This window comes from Motacilla alba, chromosome 4A (genome assembly GCF_015832195.1).
Source record: "Motacilla alba alba isolate MOTALB_02 chromosome 4A, Motacilla_alba_V1.0_pri, whole genome shotgun sequence".
NCBI classification, from domain to species: Eukaryota; Metazoa; Chordata; class Aves; order Passeriformes; family Motacillidae; genus Motacilla; species Motacilla alba.
In genome coordinates this window covers 19,375,180-19,392,800 of record NC_052045.1, presented here as the reverse complement: position 1 = coordinate 19,392,800, position 17,621 = coordinate 19,375,180, and the positions used below count along the sequence as shown (strand labels likewise).

General features: G+C 41.7%; 1 protein-coding gene across 7 annotated transcripts in view; it reads left to right on the top strand.

Annotated features, from left to right (window-relative positions):
* Positions 1-11,130, top strand: part of SLITRK4 (SLIT and NTRK like family member 4) — a 35,153-nt gene extending 24,023 nt beyond the window's left edge. The window contains exons 1-2 of one of the 7 annotated variants that reach the window (XM_038123025.1): positions 3,406-3,914; positions 6,617-11,130. In XM_038123025.1, the coding sequence (XP_037978953.1) occupies positions 3,455-3,914; positions 6,617-9,180 (3,024 nt within the window). In that variant the 5' untranslated portion in view covers positions 3,406-3,454 and the 3' untranslated portion in view covers positions 9,181-11,130. Of the gene's footprint in view, positions 1-3,405; positions 3,915-3,978; positions 4,364-4,461; positions 4,699-4,768; positions 4,785-5,340; positions 5,606-6,616 lie in introns of those variants that run through there. The other 6 variants (XM_038123027.1, XM_038123028.1, XM_038123031.1 and 3 more) reach the window with 6 other exon arrangements.
* Positions 11,131-17,621: the final 6,491 nt, after the last annotated feature.

Genomic DNA, 17,621 nt, shown 5'->3' with positions numbered 1-17,621 from the left:
TTGGGTGGAGTTATTGGTTGATTTTGGGGGGCTTCTCTCCTCCTCCTCAAAAGGCTATGACCTATTAGTTGAAGACTTAGTAGGAGACTGCACAGTCATTTCTGTACTCTGCTGTGCTAGATGTTGTTTGCTGAGTATGGCTGCTGTTACTGATCTATATCAGTAAAAGCAGAAACTTGTTGTAGACCTGTTAAACTGAAATTGCTTAACCACAGAAACCCCAGCAATAGGCAGAGCCCATATAAACCTTTGCTTTCCTATTCAAAGAATTGTTAACCAGCTTCCCACATGTTCAAAAAAACCCAGTTTATTTTTTACCTGGGCACTGTGTGAAGAACCAAAATATTAACTCTTCGGCTATTTTTGCCATTCTTTGGGAAAAGGAAGGTTAACATGTAGTGTTAACATAAGATTAGAGTCTGATCCAAGTGGATTTGCATTAATTTCTGGAAATCTTTTATAAAAATTTATAGTCCTGGTGTGAATCTTTTTAAACAGAACAACCCAAATACATATGTGTGTGTGCACACTGCTTCTCTCCCAGTTGTGTTTTTCCATCTGGATACACAAGGCTTGCTCACTGCTGGCCAGTAGAGATGTTGGCACATGACCAAGGAAAGAGCTTTCCCCTGCTGATCACAGCAATTGCAATTTCTTGTCTTGGCCTTCTGATTTCAAGATCCAGGGGAGTGTGGGTCATAGGCATCTTTGGTTAGTTCTCCCTGATGAGGACTAATTGTTATTTGATTTTCAGGACGACAACAGACAAACTAGAGAGAAAGCAGAAAAGTGAAAGGCAGTGCCTGTGGAGAAAGTGTTTAGGATGCACACAAATCCATAGGCAGCATAAGGGTAGAATGATGGCAGATGTATGGATGACACCTCTTCTCTGCCACTTACAGGCACACATATAGCCTGACTGCAGGTACTGCATCTTAAACTGTACTTCCAAGTGCTCAGGAATTGAGTAGGATGTTTAGTTCCTGTTTTCCTGTCAGCTCATTTCTCACTCAGAAAATGACTGTGGATGAGAAAACAAAGCAAGTTATGGATGAGAAAACAAAGCAACTGCCCTTGCCTTCAACTGCAGCCCATGTGCATGTTTGCCAAGTGGCTTGAGGAAAATGCTCTCCAAGGTTTCCTGCTGTGAGCAGTAGACTCAGCATCTCAACTGGCCTCTGCATTTTGATGACTCTGTTACAGGAAGCTTTTTCTCCTGACAGACTTTGAACTCACACAAAGCTCAGTTTCAGTCTCAAGTTCTTGCATCAGCCAAGAATTAAATTGGGAGAGGTAGGCGACGAAGCGTGTCTGTGTGTTTCAAGGAAAAGTATTGCTTAGAAGATCTCACAAAAATGTGAAAGGAAACAAAAATATAAACAGGCTTCTGTAATTTCTGAGTAGATTTAATGATGAATGCCAGTAGCCAGGCGTAAAAAAGTACCTTTCTCTCCCAGGACCTTGTACCTAGGCATTATTAACAAGCTAATTGTTGATATGGTACTGAATGCTACCCTGTGTGTCTGTTTGGGTGGGAAGTAGTATATGTCACATTTCTACCTTTTCTTCATCTACTTCTCTCTGCAGAAAATCCTGTTATGAATCTGTCTGCCTGTTAGCTTTTGCTCTCCTATTGCTACGCTGAAGAAGGAAAAAAATACATGCTGCTGTGGCAAACAACAGACGGGGGAAAAAATCAGAGTAGATGAATGAGGTTCCATCACTGTAGGAAATTTAAGAAAAGGTTAGAGATGACATTAAATGGGCATGGTGTGTAGCCTGAAGTAATCTTGTAAACTTCAGGGAACCAGGCCAGGTACTGCAACTTGCCCTGTCTGGCTCTGCTGTCTTCCACTTACTATCTGCCATCAGTCTATACAGAAAATGTCTCCTGATTGTGATAGAACATCAAGCTGGATCTCAGAAAATGGGTGCAACCAAGTGATTCTAGGATGTAACCCTTTAAAGTGCTTTGTTCCTGAAGCACATAATCATCTAGGATCCCATTCTTGACCTTAGCTTGTGCTTATGTTATACTTTAAAATTCCCCTCAATTTGGATTGTGGTCCTGACATGGAAGCCTAAATATTTGTGAGTTTGACATGATGTAGGCTAGGGCAAGTAGCTTAGAAATCACTTAAGATTTGGAGGAGCAGTTATTTTTAGTGACTGTAAATTAGAAAGAGAAATACATGGAATACTGAAATCCTAATGATGAAATTGTGCTGCATAACTAAGTTTCCTTCTCAGATAAGTTCTACAACACCATAAAGATACACCATTGATAACAGACACTTATAACAGAAACAGCAAGAATTTTTTACTTAGAGTGCAATTTCAGTTCTCAAATACTTATTCATTTCACAGTTTACTTGGCTAAAATACAATATTTTATTATGCTTCTTGTTTGATGTTTAATTCAATCTCTGAGTAGTTGTTTGAATGTGGTGGGAGCAGTGATCTCTTTGAAACTGCCAATATGCTCTTTCACCTACTAAATAAGCAGGGAATTAGCTTAACATCCAGATAATGCTGCTGATTAAACAAAACTGGCATCTTGATCTTTACGCCTGCATTTCTATACCTGCTGCTAAAATAGTTATAAACCAGCTATCTTCCTAAATTAATTTTATTCTAGACCTTTGCTCTCTAATTCATTAGTTATTTAAAAAGTGTTTGAAAAATTCAGCTTAAACAATATGCAAATCCTTCTAAACTGGGCCCTTTAAAAACACACATCCCCTTTTATGTGAACAGTACTTCGTTAATGGCTCAATAATTAAGAGAGTTTATATTTTAAAGACTTCAGTTTTTAATTGGCTGAATATTAATCACAGATCACTTCCAGTTCTGTTGTGATATGCAAATGATTGATGTCTCAGCTGCATTTGTTTTCAGGTATCGGTCTAACCGCATAATGCAAAATAACATTCTGCAATTATTTCAATTAGATGCAGTCAGCCTTTGGAGCAAGCTATTTATTTCATTTCAGTAAATGAAGAAAGCAGTTGCTGTTTTCCATTCCCTGGCGTTTATTGCCCAGAACTAGCACTTACAACTGGTATGTGTAGAGCACATAAACAGTTTTCTAACTGGATCACGTTAGCATTCGTGGAAAAGGACAAGCAGTTGAACTCCCCTTTCAAGATTTCATTTGGTTAACTGACTCTTCTGCTTCGGAATGCAATGTCACCTTGTTTGAGGGTATTCATTACCATTTTAAAGTGCATTATGAAAGCTAGAGCCAATAGGAGTTGTTAATTAGCAGAATCTGTTTAGCACCAGTGCATAACATTTGAGGATTTTTTCCATCAGACTGCAGCTGTTACCTACGCAGAGAAGGAATTTCACCTAACCACAAAGAATGAGATAGACAAATAGCTGCGTTGTCGTAAGAACGGGTTGGGTATGTCTCCTCGCAGCGATTTCACTCCATAATTGCAATTCATATTAAATGCAGCAAATGTTACTATCCTGCCCACTCAGTTTCCACCTCTACTTTTCTTTCAAGCCGGGAGGGGAGATTACCAGAAAAGAGAGGGGGGAGTCCTTTCTTGCCTTCTCTGTCCTTCCCCCGCTCGGCTCTCGCAGCCGCGCTGCCCTGCGGCTCCTCGGGCGCGGGGGCCGCGATGGCCCCGTCCCGGCCGCGGGCTGCACTTGTGGCTGCCTCAGCCGCCCATGGCAGCCCCGCAGCTCCCGCCGCGGCTCCGCCGCTCCCGCCGCCCCGAGGGGCTCCTCCCGCCCCGTACGCCCCGCCTGGGCTCCGCGGGGGCGCAGGGCGACGGTTCCCCGGGAAAGGTACCGGCGGCACGGCGCCTCCGGGCTGCGGGAGAGGCTCCGGCCGTGGCGATGCGCCGGGATTGCTCCCCCGGAGCGGCGTCTCCCTCCCCGCCGAAGGAGCGCCCGGGCGCTCGGTGCGTGCGTGCATGAGTGTGCGTGTGTGTGTGTGCGCGGGTGTGCGTGTGGCGAGGGGAGGGGGCTCGCTGCGTGCAGGGGGTGGGCGAGAGCAGTGCGATGGGAGCGGGTGCCCGTGTGCAGAGGGATCCTCTCCCCGCATGTGTGCGGGGGACCGCGGCGGCGGGGCAGGGCTCAGCCGGGCGGCTGCTGCATGCGGCGGAGCCCGCGGGGTTCCGCAGCGCCGGGCTTGCCCTCGCTCCGCGCGGCCGGGGGTGCTCGCCCCGCCGGCCGCCCGGCTGCCCCCGCCGCCCGCTGCGGAGCCGCTGGAGCCCGGACCACGCGGGGAGAGCGGCGGAGCGCAGCCGAGCGGAGCCGCGGCGACCCCGGGCTCCGAGGTATGGACGGTGCCGGGCTGGCCGCGGAGAGCCGGGAGCATCACCGAGGGCGGCGGGCGCCCGCCGGGCGTGTGAGTGCGGGCGGGGGTGGGGGCACGGCGGGGCCGCCCGTACGTTGGCGTTTTAATTTATTTTAATTATTCCGAAGGTTTTATTTTCATTGCTATAATAATTACTGGTGCTGTTTTAAAGACGGCGAGGGGTGGGGTGGGGGAAGGCGGGGGTGCACACGACGAGGCGACAGTGGCTTCCTGCCGGAGCCTCTCTGCCATCTCGCTCGCCTCTCCCCGCAGCCGGCCGCCTCCCGGAGCCCTGGCCAGCGGCACCAGGCACAGCGCTGCTCTCTCCCATCCTTCCCGGGAGAGCGGAGGCACCGGGGCCGGGCGGCCCGGAAAAGACCGTGGAGGTGTGGGAGGGACGAGGGGGCAGGATCTGCGCAGTGGGGCTGGGGAAGGGGGTGTGTGGATCTGCTGCGGGCTGGACTTCGCAAAGGTACCGGGCCGGGAGGGGGGGGGGGGGGGGGGGGGGGTTGGTACGTTCAGCGGCCGGGAGCACGGTCGTGCCTTGTTGCGAAGGGACGGCGGAGGGGATGCGGCGCTGCTCCGCCGCGCTCTGCCCGCTCCCGGCCGGGATGTGCGAGCGCGCCCTTGCCCCTGCCGCCCTCCCCCGCCGGGAGCCAGAGGGCGACGGGGCGCCCACGGCAGAGGGGAGCCGGCACCAGCCGAGCCGGATGCGGCAAAAATTTGCGGTAGTGCCGGCACTGCTGGCCGGGCTCGTCGTCCCGCCGCCAGCCCCGCACAGAGCCCGCAGCCTGCCCGCTCGGCACCGGCCGGGGCCCCAGGGCTGAGGAAGAAGAGGGGACTCGAGCGTGGGCGAGGCAGGGATACGGGAGGACGGCGCCTACCGGGGGGAGGGAGACGGAGCGGCGGGGGCACGGGGACACCGGTCCGCCCCTGGGGGCGCGCTCGCCGCGGCCGGGGTCGGGAGCCTGCGGCCATCGGCAGCCGCTGCTCCGCTTCCCCCTTCTCCCGACAAGCGGCCTCCTTGACCCCTTCAGCCACCCGTTCCTCTCATCCTTCCTTCTCTCCTCCGTGCTTCTCTTTCTCTTGTCCTTCTGTCCTGCGGTCTTTCCTCATCCCTCCTCTCCCCTCCCTTCCAGGACCCCCAGCACATCCTCCCCTTGTGTCTCCCTTCAGCCCGGTTCTCCTCCCTCCAGCTGGCTCCTGCTTTCTCCACTTTTCATTCTGGCTCTCTCCTGCCAATTCAGTGGCTTCCTACAGCAGGAAATGAAAGGGACAAGTTGGGAAATGGGGGTAATGGGAAGATGGAATGTGTGTGTGTGCAATGTATTGATTATTGACTGATTTATTTTAAAAAGGGGGGGAAAAAAACCCTACCTTATAACTCAGAGGAAATGCTGTGGCTCGAGTTCTGCATAAAAAATGGCAGTTCAGCTGGCTGGACTGTATGCAAAGGGTTCTTATCAATGCAGGAATAAGAGCAAATTACATAATGTTTTAGGGGGAAAAAATAGTTCTCAGATTTCAGTAGTGTCAGACTGACTAATTGTGACTTTGTTTTTCCCTGCAAGTCAGTGTGTTATTATTCCTGGGGATGGGGCTGTATGCTTGTGCATGCTTCTTCCATGTCTGAGTGCTTCCACTGGCCACCCAGAGCTGATCTTGTTTTCTGAATAGTTGTATTTCTGCAGTCAGTTTACCACGTACTTATTTAAACTAGGTATCAGAAGTGACAGAAACAATGTGTGTGCATGCCCTTGAGTTGAATATCTTTATCATAGTGATATATCTGTATGTGTTACTGCTTTATATACATATACTGAGCATTGGCATTACTTTTTGTGTCAGCATCTCTGTCCTTTCTATATTGTGCTATCCCATCCCAGATGTTTGGGCATGCATAACATCAGCATTTGTGTTTAATATCCCTGAAATGCACAGCAACATATGAGCAGTGCACAATTGAGGGGAGTAAATATGCATAAAATTGGAATCTCCCTTTGGTTATTTTTCTTTATATGTTATGCATGCTTGGCATGTACAAGAGAGAGAAATAAATTTGACAGACCTAAGAGTTATTTGTGTTTCTCTACAGAAATTTACATTCCGTGTTTGAAATCATCCCAGCTCCTGTGCATTTGTTTGGTTGTTAAAAGTCTTTCATGTTATTTTAAATTCAGTTCTTGTAGTTTGTCTATAATACTTGGCAGGTGCAGTAGCTCAGTGGTATACAATTTCTGACCCAAGTGATGTTTTGGAACAATGTCAACTGAAAAACATTTTCTTTCCTTCTTTCTTCCTTAGATTCTTTATCTTTGTTCAGGAGCCTAAGGTTGCTTGCTGATCATAAGAAGATGATTCTGTGGCTCTTTCTGGTTCTGTCATCTCCAGTTTCCTCTACAACTGCAGATGCTGATATATCTGTGGAAATTTGCAATGTTTGCTCCTGTGTGTCAGTTGAGAATGTACTCTATGTCAACTGTGAGAAGGTTGCAGTCTACAGACCAAATCAGCTTAAACCACCATGGTCTAATTTTTACCACCTCAACTTTCAAAACAACCTGCTAATTATTCTATATCCAAATTCCTTTCTTAATTTTACACATGCAGTGTCCTTGCAACTGGGTAATAATAAGTTACAGAACATTGAGGGAGGGGCCTTTATGGGTCTTAGTGCATTAAAACAGTTGCACTTGAACAACAACGAATTAAAGATTCTCCGGGCTGACACTTTCCTTGGCATAGAGAACTTGGAGTATCTCCAAGCTGACTACAATTTAATCAAGTTTATTGAACGGGGAGCCTTCAATAAGCTTCACAAGCTGAAAGTCCTGATACTTAATGACAATCTGATTTCATTCCTTCCCGATAATATTTTTCGATTTGCTTCTCTAACCCATCTGGATATACGGGGGAATCGAATACAGAAGCTTCCATACATTGGAGTTCTGGAACACATCGGGCGAATTGTTGAATTGCAGCTGGAAGACAACCCCTGGAATTGTACTTGTGATTTGTTGCCTTTGAAAGCGTGGCTGGAGAACATGCCCTATAACATCTACATTGGAGAGGCTATCTGTGAAACACCCAGTGACTTGTATGGAAGGCTGCTGAAAGAGACCAATAAGCAGGAGCTGTGCTCCATGGGGACAGGGAGTGATTTTGACGTGCGCATCCTGCCTCCCTCACAGCTGGAGCCCAGCTACAGCACGCCCAACGGCCACACCACTCAAACATCAGTGCACAGATTAGTCACAAAGCCACCAAAGACTACAAATCCTTCGAAGATCTCGGGGATAGTAGCAGGCAAAGCACTGTCCAGTCGCAATCTCAGTCAGATCATATCTTACCAGACCAGGGTGCCTCCTTTAACTCCTTGTCCGGTCCCTTGTGTTTGCAAAACTCATCCTTCAGACTTGGGATTAAGCGTAAATTGCCAAGAAAGAAATATAGAATCAATGGCTGAACTTGTACCAAAGCCTTTAAATGCCAAGAAACTGCATGTAAATGGCAATTATATTAAGGATGTGGATACTGCGGATTTTGCTGAGTTTGAGGGGCTGGATTTGCTACATTTAGGCAGCAATCGGATTTCAGCAATCAAAGGAGATGTTTTCCGCAACCTTACAAATTTACGGAGATTGTACCTCAATGGCAATCAGATAGAGCGTCTGAGCCCAGAGATGTTTGCTGGCCTCCACAATTTGCAATATCTGTATTTGGAATACAATGTTATCAAAGAAATCCTAGCAGGCACCTTTGACTTAATGCCAAATTTGCAGTTGCTCTACCTGAACAACAATCTTCTGCGAAGCTTGCCAGCTTATATTTTTGCTGGTGCACCACTTGCTAGACTGAATCTGAGGAATAATCACTTCATGTATTTACCTGTAAGTGGTGTTCTTGATCAGCTAAAGTCTCTTACACAAATAGATTTGGAAGGTAATCCATGGGACTGCACTTGTGATTTAGTTGCTTTAAAACTGTGGCTTGAAAAGCTAAATGATGGTATTGTGGTGAAGGAATTGAAATGTGAGACACCTGTGCAGTTTGCTAACATAGAACTTAAGTCTCTGAAAAATGAGATTCTCTGTCCTAAACTTTTAAACAAGCCATCTGCTCTGTTCACTAGTCCCATGCCTGCTGTTATTTTTACAACACCCCCGGGACCAGTCCGGAGTCCTCCTGGTGGCCCAGTTCCATTGTCCATCCTAATCCTAAGCATATTGGTTGTGCTGATTTTAACAGTGTTTGTTGCTTTTTGTCTTCTTGTTTTTGTGCTTCGGCGCAACAAAAAACCAACCATAAAGCATGAAGGGATTGGAAACCAAGAGTGCAGTTCTATGCAACTGCAGCTAAGAAAGCACGATCACAAGTCAAACAAAAAAGATGGACTGGGTGCAGAGGCCTTCATTCCTCAAACCATTGAGCAGATGAGCAAAAGTCATACCTGTGGCTTGAAAGAGTCTGAAACAGGCTTCACGTTTGCTGACCCACCAGGGCAAAAAGTCATTCTGAGAAATATGAATGACAAGGAGAAAGATTTGTTGCATGTGGATTCCAGAAAAAGACTTAGCACAATCGATGAACTGGATGAGTTATTCCCTGGAAGGGATTCCAATGTATTTATTCAAAATTTTCTTGAAAGTAAAAAGGAATACAACAGCATAGGGGTCAGTGGCTTTGAAATACGTTACCCAGAGAAACTGCAAGACAAAAAAGCCAAGAAATCTCTAATAGGTGGTAATCATAGTAAAATTGTAGTAGAACAAAGAAAAAGTGAATATTTTGAACTAAAAGCTAAACTTCAAGGTTCACCTGACTACCTACAAGTCCTTGAAGAACAAACAGCTTTGAATAAAATATAGGTCATACAATCTTATTGCCTACAGAGGACATTTATTTAATGATGAAAGTGCCTTTTGTTGACTTTTAACTTCCAAATACTATATTATATTGATAGGCATAGAGGCAGGTGTATCCAAGGGTGTGTGATTAACTGTAGCTGTGTATTATTTGTCAAGTAGAGGAGAATTTCCTTAATAGATTTTACTCCATAAAGCTCATGCCCTGTGGAATCCTGTAGGGATACTGCAAACTCTATTGCCAAAGGGATGCTTTATACACGTTACACTGAATTTAACCTCAAGAGGCATATATGTTTTGTATCTTAAATGCAAACCATCATCTCCTTGTGATTTGTTAGAACAAACACAAGAAACCTGGTACTGATATTTGTACTTCAGCTGGGTCCTTCATCCTGCACGTGGATTTAAGTTGGTGGAACTGGAGTAATCCTTTGATCTGTGGTGTTCTAATGGCACTGTTTAAAGCTTATCTGGAAAGTAACAAGCATGCAAAGAGAGAACATTCAATAGTACGTGTAAATTGGTTACATTTATGGGCTGCATCTTGAAACCACTGGAATTATAATGTTAAATCGTGTTTAAAATATACCATGCATTACATACCTATGAAATAAATCTGACCTCTTGAAACATACATGTCTATACAGAAAATTAAAAAAAAAAAGAAGGAAAGAAAGAAAGAAAATAGTTCAACCTGACTTCTGCAGTATTCATGACATCTGAAGAAAATCTTTGATATTTATGCAGAATCCGTTCTAAGACTTGTCTCCAATTAAAACTAGAATTCCTTCTCAGTTATGTTAAACTCTTGCAACCCCAACAGGGTGTCCAAAATTGTCAAAGTGCTTACTGTGTGAGCGTAGCAGAAATTATTTTTGTAATATAATTCATATTTATGAAATACTTTGTATACTACATAGGAAAAAATATGTACTCCTTAATATGTATTTAATATGCCTGACTTGTTTTCCTGATCACAATGCATTAATCATTCAGTATAAATAAAACCAGAACAATATACCAAACAGCAACCGGGGATGTAATGTATAGCATCATCCAGAATTAAGTGATCAGATATAATAATAATAATGATAATGATAATAATAATAAAATTGTTCTGTACTATTCTTGTGAAATTAGCATATTACCTTATTTCAGATCTGTTACCAATGGTGCATTTTAAAATAGATTGATTAGTTTTTTAGTATTGTGTCCCAGGCTGTTACATGCCATCAGTTTTCTTGTTTTTCAGGTCTCTACAGCTTAATCTGAATACTTTTCACAAGCATTTACAGGAACTCATGCTAAGGGGAATATTTTTATTGTACATGCAGAAGTTTTCTGTTCTTATCTCTCTGGCTGCTTTTAGTCAGCAAAACATGATCAGAGCAGTGAACAATATGGCCAGTCCTGTTCAAAACCAGAGTGCATAATGGATATAGTGGCCGCAGTTCAGAGGACTGTGTAGCTCATAACTAGAGAGTAAAAGCTTGCCTTTGTGAAAGCTGAATCTGAATTGCCAGGAAAAAGGTAGGAGAATGGAGAATCTCCATTGTATCTCACTGATAGATGGTACTTTGACATGAGAATGGAGATACATTGGTAAAGCATCCTAGAGCAAATCTATGTGTTGAGATTAACAAAATTTCTTTGACTCTATGAGCTTTGGATAAGACCCTCTTACTTCCTTTGCTTTCAGAACCTTTACCCCTTCTTACCTTTTATAATCAATACATTAGTCAATTAAGATACTGGGATATAAACATGAATGTTTTTCATGAATTTGAAGCTAGCAAAAATTAGAGCAAGACTCAATACTGTGAAGAAGACTGTGTCAGCTATTTCCAATATAAACCTCTAATTTCAGGGCCTTGAGACATTGAGTTGAAATTTTTATTCTGGAATTATACTTGGCAAACAACCTGCAGTATGTTTTTATCAAAATAGACCCAAAAATTTTTAAAAAGCACTGCTTCTTTATTTAAGAGAAAGTAAACAAAACGTTTCTCTACTTTCAGACATTTGTTTGTGCTCTTTTGGCTTAGAAAGAGGCTGGTTTTATTATTTTTCTCCCTACTGCATAGTATATACGTGACTTCAGATAATAAAATTGCGAGAGATGAATTAATGGCTGAGTTTCTTTCAAAAAGCTGCATTTATCCATGCACAATAATTAACTTAACTCAGAATGTCATGGGGATTTTGAGGACATGGATACTGCGTGCACATGCAGCTCTGGCATGAAAAGCTCCTGATTGACCAATGATGCAATGCATGGCTAAGGTTTGGATGAGAACATGTGAGTTTATTTATTGTCTGTGGATTAAGGAGTGTCCATGATGCACTGGCCAAGTGGACTCTGCTGGCTCCTTCAGTAGGCTGATGGTGACAGGTCCCTGGTCTGCTCTGCACAGAGCTGTGTGGCCTCAAGGATGGGTCCAAGTTCACTAGCGTTGGCCAAAGCAGAAGGTGTCTGACACAGTGCGTTGTCACTGGCTTGTCCTGTATGATCCTCCTGAGAGCAATGTGCTAAAAATATTAAAAATTTCAACTAAGGAAATACTTCTAAGTGATGGTAAAACTGATGTGCTGATGACTTGTGCTGCCCTGAGTGAAAAGAACAGAGATAAATGATCATACTTTCCCAAGCTAAAAAAAGTGAGCGGTTTTTTGTTTCATTTTGTGTTGTGAGGTTTTCTCGGGTTGTTCTTCTGGGTTTTGGTTTGGTTTGGTATTTTTTTAATTTGTTTGAGTTTGTTTGAGGTTTTTTTTTGGTTTTTGGAGTGGTGTCTTTTGTTTGCTGATCAAAAGAACTGAACCATTATGCTGTACCATAACACTGGGTCAGAGCTTTCTGATCACTGAGGCCCCAATTCCAGTAAAGCATTTCACCTCAACCTAAATCATGTGCAGAGGTACTATTCATGAGATAATAATTAGATACCTGCCCAAGAGTGGGGCTTAGCTAGAGTTTTGTCATTGACTTCAAAGCAAGCCAGCTCAGAACCATTGTATATAATCCATAGAACCCAGAGACTCGTCTGGGGTTATGCGGTTGAGTGTAGGTTCACCAGCATCAGTAAAGGTTGCACAATCTGGACCTTCCTGTAGAAATTGTCCCTAAGTGTTTTACAATGTATGGTGCAATATGTAGGCATAATAGTGACTGAAGAATGCAGAAGCTGGCAAAACACTATTTTTCTGTGAAATTGTTACTTTGAATGGCAACCTTAGTGTCAGTTTATTTTCTCCATGTTTGGAAACGGTGTATGTGTCTGCACAGCAGTTTTAGTGTGATGTCCATTCAAATCTCTGGTCAGTCTTTCTGAGAAGGTGACTCTTGGGTGTGGCTTAACGGGTCTGTCTGTTTATTATATTGGTTTGAGTGGCCATGCTTGTAAAATGGCTGTTAAGACCCATAGACATAAACTAAATCAGTGAAGGTGTTGGCATAATCTGTTGTCTCCATTGTATTATAAAGAAATTTCCATTTTTAAATGAAATCAATAAAGTGTAATTGTTTCCTTGAAAAAGAAAAAAATTGTGCAATTTTATCAGAAAGCAAATACCGCGGTGCAAGAACACAAGAACAGGTGATTTATGTTTTGCATTTAGTGTTCAAGATTGACAATAATGCAACAATCTAGTATAAATATATTTTTAAATGCTTTTTTTTAAAGCCATAATGATGATATAAATTATAAAGGCATGGCCTTGTGAATAATGTTAACAAATGTTTCAGAATCAAGAAAAAACATCCAGAACTTGATGGTGGTATAATATCTATAATATCTTTTGCATGATTTGTATGTTGATATTGTATGAAATGAGCACAGTGAGACTTTTTTTTTTGGTTGCATCCAAAGAGTTAGGAAGGAAATATAACAAGAATGTATTTATAATCACTCTATTTTGAAATAAAGTAAAGAAAACAAAATGTATTGGCTTTACCCTGTTTTGATCATTACTATTTAGGTTAGTTTATAGTTTAGGCAGTTTCTTACGACATCCAGTCCAATGTAAAATACAGAAACCTATTGTTTATTAATTTTGTTTGCCTTCATCAATATCAAAATACTAGTCAGTGTTGATTTCAAAATTTGTATGAAATATTAATAAAATTGTTTGGTACTATTGTATTTCTGAAACTAGACTTTGTTAAGTGCCTGTGATATTCTCTTTTGGATTGTTTGTATTTTAATTTGTCCTTAGAAGAAGCAAAATCACTAATCCATCTACCATTTCATTTGGCTATGTTAGTTTTATAACTGAAAGTTGCAAAGACAACTTTAGGTAGTTTAACTTCCAAATTTATATTTTGTAGTTAAAATGGTTTACAAAGCCTCATAAAAATCTTCATGGCAAGGGAGAAGAGCAGGAACAGAATTACATTTAGATTAAACAGTCCCTGTTGTGCGGGGTTTAACATGCATTATAATGGCAGTGAATATGAGTCAGAATGGGATATGGAGTGGAAAATCAGGACTTGATACAGATTTTTTCACTTCTAGTTGAAATGTAACATTAGGAACAAACCCACAGCATTAGTTGAGAAAGGCCTACATATAATATTCCATATAATTTCTTTCTAAAGAAAAACTCAAGAACCAAGAATTAATTATTCATGTTTTGATAATAAGTTCCTCTGCTTTTCTTAATGCAGAGGAACTTGAGAGTTTTTTGTTAATATGTTTTGTCATTATTAGTCTTTATTTCCAATTTCAATTCACTCATCCTTATGTATTATGGTTGATACGGTGTTGGAAAACAAAAATAAGAATATTGTTGCTCAGGGACAAACTCTTCTCAGAAATTTACCAATGTAAATCCAGCCTGACTGAACAGACTTCAATGGAGTCAAATACTCTGTTACCCTAGTGAACAATAAAAAAAAAAAAAGCAGAAAGTACAAGATCTATCCATCATTGAAATAAAAATAAGTAATTTTTGACTTGAAATGTAATATAATCTTGCTTTATACTCTGTTGATTGTGACTATTTTCAAACGACTGTAGGGAGAGCACAGACCAAGAGCAGTTCTGTGTCTGTTTGATGTCAGTGGAACTCTACAGCGATTCAAGAGCTGTGGGCATCCCAGAGCTGTACTATGGGTACAAAACTATATAAATTTGCTGGTTTATACATACACTTGGGGTAGATCTCACATAAAATAGAAATGCTTTCTTAACAATTCAATTTACTTTCTCCCTGTAATGGAGCAAAGTTACTCTGCTCTTGTTTTTCATTAAGTAGGGAGTTCAATGCAAATATCTTTGTTTCACTGCTAATTTTGTTTGTATTCACTAGCAATACTTGAGATAATTAATTCATTGTCTGAAAGCAGTGCATTTCAGTCTGTTATTTTTAAAATACTGGTCACTGGTAACAGACAGATACTGAGTTATATTGAATTTCCATTTTTTATGTAATAATTCCATAAGTAATTCCTCAAAAGCACAAATAAAGATTGGATAAGAAAAAAAACATTCTAGCTGTTACTAAATCTGAATTTTTTGTATGCCTGTATATGAAGGCTTAACACAGTATAGTACAACTCTGATGGGTAACAAGTGGCGCCTCACTTCTCTTTTGTTTTTGTTTAACCAGAAAACAGAAAGTGATCTCTAAATGGTTTAGTCGTCATTTTGTAACAGCAGAGTAACAAAAAATATTCATAAATTCCCCTCATCCATGAGGACTTCATTTCTTGGTTTAATTTCATGTAATTTCCTGGAAATGTATGCACTATGAGCTTCCAGAGCATCCTCCCACTCCATGCTCTCATTTCTCTTTCAGCGAGCCAGTCCTTTACAGCTGAAGGTTTTTCTAGGCTTGGGTTGATGGCAGTTTCCAAAGAGGCAGGAGAGTGGGATTTCTCAGTTCCTAGACAATGGCTAAAAAAGGCAAACTAAGAGCCTGTCCTGGATGGTTTCTGAGTCACGTTAGATGGTGTATGATCCAAAACAGAAATGTAGGAAATGGTTTAAGCTTCTGTAGGGAAGTTTTGTGCTGAGCTTTTGAAGTTGGACAATTGTGGCTTTCCATGACTTTAAGTTGTGCCGTGTAAAGGAAATGTGGTTTAGTCAATTGAATTCTGACAGACTGTGGCTAAATTCCTGCAGGCATCTGCACCCACTTACCTGAGCCAGGCTTTGGTGTCACTGTTCACTGAAAAGTCTTGCACAAATTACTCAGGTTAAACCAGTTGTGATACAGATTTCTCAGGGATGTTTTTAACTAGGATGTGGATACATTTTTATGCACACTGGGAGCTGTTTGGGTGTGGGGGTCAGTCTGTGCCCAGTGTTTGCTGAGCAGTGGCTTTGGTACGGGCTATCTTCTTGTGCTACATTAGTGCTCACATCTGAATATGAGACACTGTACAGGATGTACATCTCACTGAGCAGAGTCACAAAGGGCAGCGTGTTTTGACAGATTTTGAGCTCTTCACTGCAAGAAACTGCAGGAAAGGATATACCAGACAGCAGATTTTCTTGCTCTCTGGCAGGATTTCATAGACCCTGTGAGTCCTTCTCAGCAGGGTATTCTTGTCTATACACTGCAAATAAGGCTCCAGGTCACCAGTCTCATGTATGTGCAGTCTGTGTTTGCTTATACCCAAAAATAGTTTCATGGAGAAGGGTAGGGGAATAACTTACTCCTTTTTTTCTTTATCTTTCCTTTTTTCTTTTTTCTTTTCTTTTTTTTTTTTTCCTCTGAAAAACAAAATGGGCTGAATTTGAAGTTTTCCAGATTGAAAAAGAAAAATTGAGGTATTTTAAAGAATGGTCACATTGTTGGTTAATATCAGTACTAATAAAGTATTTTACTAAGAGATAGAGGAAGAAAGCAATTGTGTTTATATTTTTAGCATGCAACTTTTCAGCTTCCATTCTTGGGTTAGAATATGCCCCTGGGTGCCAAGGCACTTAGATATGCAGCTCAGGGCACAATGCAAGGATTCATCCTCAATGTCTTTCTGCCTTTTGTATGGTAGAAATGAAATGCAAGATTTTGAATGTTCCCTCTCTGTTTGCTTTAATGGAAGTTACATCAGCAGGCATTCCTCAGGACCAGACTTCCAGCTCCTGTTGAGTTGTGCCTGCAGTTTGATGAGGACGGTTAGCACAAGAGTACAAACGTCATACAAAGGGTGATCTTTTGGATGGGGCTAACACTTTGAAGTAATTTGGGTTCATATGGCTTCTTTCTTAAATATCACCATATCATTGCACTCTTTTATACTTATGAAGATCTTTACTTCTATGATCAGTTCAATAAATCAATGGTTTTACAAATTTGATCAGGAAATTGGGTCCAAATGTCTAGAAAAAAAAGGTTTGCTTTTAATTCTCTTTTTTTTTTAAGAAAAGAAAGAGTAAAAACATCGTAAATAACTTAGACTTAAGATTTCTTTTTGTTCAATGAAAACTACTTTTGCCTTAATGAAGTGAAATATTCAGAAAGTACAAGTGAAATATTTAGGAATTAATTTGGGAAAATTTGGTTTGTGCCAACTAACAAGGCCCCTAATTTGTAATCCTTTCTCAAGACTATAAGCTGTGGATGCCAGAAGAGGTTTTATCTTTTTAGTAGCTTCCCATAGAATCTGGAGTTTCATTCAGCTGTTGGAGCTATGCCATGAGCATGATTTTATGATTTTGCTGTATTGGTCAACAAAACAATGTGACACATTTTCTCTGTGTAGCTTTGTCAAATAATTTATACCACTTATGGCAGTAAAGATAGTAAGGATTATAAATTTTAAAGTGTGTTGGTAAGGATTCCTATACATTTGTAATGTGCTTTCAAAATGAAAGCAGCATGCAAATGATGAGTATTATCAGCATACAGTCCATTTCAAAAGGGAAGTAGCACTGCACAGAGCTCTATTGTTCAGATTGAGAAATATCATTGAGAGTGGATAAACTGTGTTTTCTTCTTTGTAGACTTATCTTCTTCAGCTATTAAATAGACCTGTTTACTCTGTACAGAGCAATACAACTCTGAGCCATCTGCAAGAAAACACGTAAGCCTAAAAAAGACAAGCAAATACATTCCCTCCCAAAATAACATCTGCATTATAGTAATAAAATCACTCATATTATCCAGTGTCATTGCCACCTTTGGCCATTTTTGCTACTCTGACAAACTGTGGGACTGAAATGTGGAATTGATCTCAGCTCCTGTTTCCTTTCTCCACACAAGAATTCCCTTTGATGTCATTCCTTTCTCCACACAACAATTCCCTTTGATGTCATTCCTTTCTCCACAGAAGAATTCTCTTTGATGTCATACATGGCCAAAGTCAGTTTGCCCAAGTGCCTTCCAGTACTTATGGGGCTGAGGCAACAACATGAATTCACACCCACTCTGCAGGCATTTGCAATGAGCTAGAACTAGAGTTATCATGGGCTAGATAGACTCAGAGACAGCAGAAG